Source organism: Nansenia antarctica, assembly GCF_963989245.1.
Source record: "Nansenia antarctica genome assembly, chromosome: 5".
In the NCBI taxonomy this organism is placed as follows: Eukaryota; Metazoa; Chordata; class Actinopteri; order Argentiniformes; family Microstomatidae; genus Nansenia; species Nansenia antarctica.
In genome coordinates this window covers 52,080,323-52,085,641 of record NC_137690.1, presented here as the reverse complement: position 1 = coordinate 52,085,641, position 5,319 = coordinate 52,080,323, and the positions used below count along the sequence as shown (strand labels likewise).

The window sequence follows — 5,319 nt, the reverse complement described above, 5'->3', positions numbered from 1 at the left end:
AGGGTTGGCTGTAGCAGCTCCGTATTAAAGAACGGTAGTATTTTTTTTGCCGGTGATGTTACGGTAATTAAGTTAATGAAAGTGGTTAAGAGACAGAGTAGGTGAAAGAGGGGGAAATAGCGACGGCATGAGAAGGGGACAGAGAGGTAGAGTGTACAACTAACACAAACAATGATTATCTGAAATCACATACTTCCTTTAACAGAAGAGCTCAAGAAGGTTCGGTCTAAGTTTGTGGAGAAAGTGTCAAGGGTCATGATCCAGCAGCTCGTAGACCACCTGCGGGAGGAAAAGGTGCTGAACGAGGAAGAGGCGGACTCGGTTAGCGAGGAGAACAGCAGTCGGGCGGAACGGGCTCGGTGCCTCATTGCCATGGTGCTGAGGAAAGGAGACAAATCCTGTAGAAAGATGATTGCTTTTTTTGATTCAGACGGTCTCTCCGAACTGGGACTGTCCCCCGGGCAGCTTGACCAGACAGGTGAGTGAAGCATTGTGTGATTAAAACGTACAACATGAGGACCACTCCTTTGACTTAGCACTAGAACAGCCATGTAAAACGCCATGGGAGTAAAATAAAACGTTATATCTTTGCACTCCATCAAATTTCAGGACCCTCCTTTCATGACTTTTCCTAGATATGTGCGTTCTACCACCCAGTATAGTTATAGGGGCAGAGATATGTGCCACTAGAAACCGAATTTGAATTACTGACTTTGAATTTGAATTACTCAATATGAATACTTTAATAAAAAAAATGTTTTTGAATCACATAATTTGAATTTGTATTGTACTGAATGGTTTCAAAGCAAATAAATTATTTTTCAAATTATGCTATTCAGATTCAGTTTGTCAATTCAGTTATTCAAGTTAAACAATACAAATTCAAATTATGTGATTCAAATTCATTCATTCAAATTCATTCATTCACATATCTCTGCCCATATACTTACATTTTCAAAATCACATCAGGATAAGTCAAAGCTATTTTGCAGTTTTTTTGTGTAGCAGACAGGCTAATTTACAAGACAGCCAACTAGTGGTCATTGTGTGTAAATAGCAACTTCCCATTGTAACTCGTATAGTAGGTACAATAGGCACGGCTGTTCTAGCGGACTGGTGATCAGAAGGTCGTGAGTTCAAATCCCACCTGGGAACACCACTACTAGTGTGGCCTTGAGTAAGGCATTTAGCCCTAAGTTACTCCAGGGAGACTGTCCCTGTAATCTCTAATTTGGATAAAAGCGTCTGCTAAATGGTTAAGATGTAAAAAAAAAAAAAAAAGGAGTATTGTAAAACATGTCCAATTTTCCATGTGCTTTCCCTCCCATCAGATAAACCATCACCTCATACACCTCATCCACCTCAGCTGTCAGAGCCGGAGCAGAGGCCCCAGGACTCCTTTGGTCTCCTTCTCACCAACGCACAGTTTAAGGCGGACAGTGTCAGGAACATGGGACCCAAGGTTGAAGCTTTATTTGGTTTCAAAAGTTAAACCCTTTAGATATCTGGTTTAATACCAGCTGTCTCTCTGTGCCCCTTTCTTGTTTTGTGAGCCTGCTAACAATGTAAAGTAGTGTTATAGTTAAATAGGTAGTAGTAAGGATTACTCACCAAATCCATTGCATTGCAATATTTTGGCTCTGAACATTTGATCGGGTGCTGACTTGTTCCTGGTTTCACCTGCTGTCACATAGTGTATAGAAACTCACTTTCAATTTGTCATTTCACAAACCTCCATTGAGTATCACAGTTAGTATATTAACAACTAACTGCAGACAAATGACCCAGGACCTTCTCGGGCCACTACTATCTTAACACACAAGATTAACGCCTCAATATCAAATGGGGCCAATTTGCTTACGTAGTTTGCAGAGTTGCATCTTTGCTACATGGTTTCATTAATGCATAATTTTCACATGTGTGTTTCCTCTGGTCTAACAGATCTACCCTATGAAGGGGAAGTCTATTCTTCGGAAGCGCCTGGCCCTGCTTATCACCAACGTAGATTTTGAGGATGAGAGGATGAGGAGGCGCGGGGCGGAGAAGGATGAGGAGAACATGGAGGCCCTGCTCGGGGCTCTGGGGTACCAGGTGGTGAAACACAGGAACCTGTCTGCTCCGGTAAGGCTACACGCAACTAAACAACACCTGCATATTGGATTTCAGAATCAGAATCGCATTTTATTACATCTCAATGTACGAGTACACAAGAGTAAAAATATTTGGCAACATTGGCATTGCAGCATTAAGATAGAAAATCACAATAATACAACAAGTAAATTAGCAAAATTAGTAATACTACAGTAATAAAGTAATAATAAAGTAAACCCGAGATTTCCTGGTACTTCTTGGTATACCAAGAATACGTAGTTAGATAACATCAGTCTTTTCATAGGAATTCATTAATTACACACACTGTGTATGACAACCTGATCCACACAGTGTGTAATTAATTCACATGCAAATCAGAGACCCTAGTATATAAACTAAAAACATATTAATTCCGATTAATTCTGTTAGGCCCAGTAAGGCTACACAGTAGGGATCAGTTTCTTTGTATCGTGAAGAAAAAAATGCTCTATTCTCTGGCGGCTTGATTGATTTTCTCCAGAGACTCTTCGCAAAGGGAGACATAAGGTTAGCTTAACTGGTTGTTGTAGTTAAGTTTAACTTAACTGGTTGTTGTAGTTAGGTTTAACTTAACTGGTTGTTTTTCTTAGTCAAGTCAATTATCCGGTCAGTCGTATAGTGATGGAACAGTCACGTTTCTGTGGTGTACTGTACCTCTGCAGTCAATGAATGGGCATGGTTGAGACTGCTAAATAAATAACACACACACAAACACACACACACAGACACACACAGACACGACCACCCCCCGCACACCACACATAGAAGCACACCATGCACACACACACGCACATACACACACACACACACACACACACACACACACACACACATACACATACGTGTATATATACAGACAACTCCTGTGCAATATTCTGCTGAATGTATATTTTGTGTGTATATTTTTCTCGCCGTAAATCTATAGAATTTGATCATTTTATCCAATTGTTTGCCCCTTATATTTTGTTATCATATTCTATATGTCTTATATGCACTCTAAGTGGAAACCCTCCCCCCTCCCCCAGCGAAAGTATCTCACACGATTGTATACCCGGAGTGACGAATAAACATCTTGTAATCTTTGTATGTTGTATCTTGACTGTGACTGACTGTATCTGTGTGTGTTGTATCTTGACTGTGACTGACTGTGTCTGTGTGTGTTGCAGGAGATGGACGAGGCTGTGAAAGCGTTCTCCAAACGTGAAGAGCACTTCCATTCCGACAGCACCTTCGTGGTCATCACGTCCCACGGGCAGCTGGGATCCATCTTGGGAGTCCGCTGCCGGGCGGACAACCCGGACGAGTTCCCCATCAACAACATCTTCAAACACCTGAACACGGAGAACTGCAAAGCTCTGGTGGACAAACCCAAGGTCATCCTTATCCAGGCCTGTAGAGGAGGTGACCAGTTCAGTTGTTTTATTCACTGTGTTTTACAGTGTGAAGCTTCAAAATAGTGAAAATACCACCGCTCATCCGTTATCAGACTTAGCTGAGGTGCTGGAGCTGAAGAGTATCAATAGAGTGCAAAAGAACTGCATCTGCACAGTGCACACTCAAATCTGTGCAGAAATCATTCTTTTGTAAGTGAAGGCAGTATTATAAAGGGTTCAAACAACATCGCCATTAGCCAATGCACAACACAGTATAAAAACATCCGGATGAAAGGGCACCAGTGAAGAAGGCAACTGTTTCATATTTTTTTTATGATGTTGTTTCAGGAAAGGATGGTGCTGTTTGGGTCAGTGATGGAACAACGGTGGTCAGTGATGCTGTTCCTGAGTCTTGCCCCGAGCCGGGTTTAGAGCCTTGCCCTGAGCGGGGTTTTGAGGATGACGCTATCAAGCACGTAGAGAAGGACTTCATCTCCCTCCTTTCCTGCACACCCGGTCAGTCAAACTAACATATTCTATAACACATGCCTGAATTTACCCTTGGGGATCAATGAAGTATCTCTCTATCTCTCTCTCTCTCTATCTATCTATCTATCTATCTCTCTCTCTCTATCTCTCTCTCTCTATCTATCTATCTCTCTATCTCTCTATCTATCTATCGATCTATATATCTATATCTATATATCTATATCTATTTATTCTCATTACTCGTTTGTTTGTGAATTGAATGTGAGATAACCCTCTATTATGACACTTTTCCCTCTCAGATACTAAGTCCTACAGACACGTAGACACAGGAAGCCTTTTCATCCAGTATATCGTCGAGACGTTCAAAAATTCCGCCTGTGAGGAACATGTTGAGGATCTCTTTATGAAGGTAAGCAACTGGACACAGACCACCAGAAATATTTTTTAAAAACAACACGTGAAATATTTCCCTATCACACTGTTCGGAAAGATATGTAAAGATTTTGCCTAATCTTCGTAACTGAAGAAATTACTTTGGGGAGCTCGACCAATCCTTTAAATCTTCCCAGGTGTGTGTGTATATATATGTACAGTCATGGACAAAAATATTGGCACCCCTGCACTGTCAGATAATGCACCACTTCTCCCAAAATTGTTGCAATTACAAATGCTTTGGTATTCCGTATTTGGTATGTTTATTTCTTTAGTTTGCATTGGAGCTACACAAAAAAACTGAGAAAAAAGGCCAAATCTGATGAAAAGACAAAATTATTATATTCAAAATTGTAAGAAATAATTGTATTTCAAGCAGAATTGTCTGAGGATTTGAGAAACAAAATAGTAGAAAAGCAGGTGGCACAATATTTGTGTCCATACAGTATATATTCTAATCGGCCTCTAGACTTACTGTCGGCAGTGACAATCATTCCTCTTATTTTGTGGTGGAGGCTGGCAGATTGATCCTGATGTATTGAAACAGATCACACAGCATTTCTGTTTTTCATGCAGGTCTTGGGTCGTTTTGAGGAGAATTTCAGTGCCCGTCTAAGACAGATGCCGACCAAAGACAGAGCTTCTCTAACCAAACACCTCTACCTCTTCCCAGGCCTCTGAATGAGAGCATCTTGACTTATGAATAAAGGATTTAAAAAAGGGGCTTTTTCTACAGAAATTGTACAATTGAACATTGAGCTAGAGGGAATATGGGAACATTATTACTTTTTTTATGTTTTATTTTTCAATTGAACATTGAGCTAGAGGGACTGTGGGAACATGTATTTTTGTATTTTCTTTACATTTTTATGATTATCATTTAGTGCAATATAGA

At 40.5% G+C, this 5,319-nt stretch overlaps 1 protein-coding gene across 1 annotated transcript; it reads left to right on the top strand.

Moving 5' to 3' along the window:
* Positions 1 to 255: 255 nt before the first annotated feature.
* On the top strand, positions 256 to 5,112 carry LOC308158126 (caspase a-like; the record flags this gene model as incomplete). The annotated part of the gene is made up of 7 exons (XM_080531723.1): positions 256 to 478; positions 1,332 to 1,462; positions 1,942 to 2,121; positions 3,297 to 3,531; positions 3,852 to 4,019; positions 4,292 to 4,401; positions 5,001 to 5,112. The coding sequence occupies 7 exons, from the start codon at positions 256 to 258 to the stop codon at positions 5,103 to 5,105; spliced, it is 1,152 nt and encodes a 383-aa protein (XP_080387849.1). The 3' UTR covers positions 5,106 to 5,112.
* Between the last annotated feature and the right edge of the window lie 207 nt (positions 5,113 to 5,319).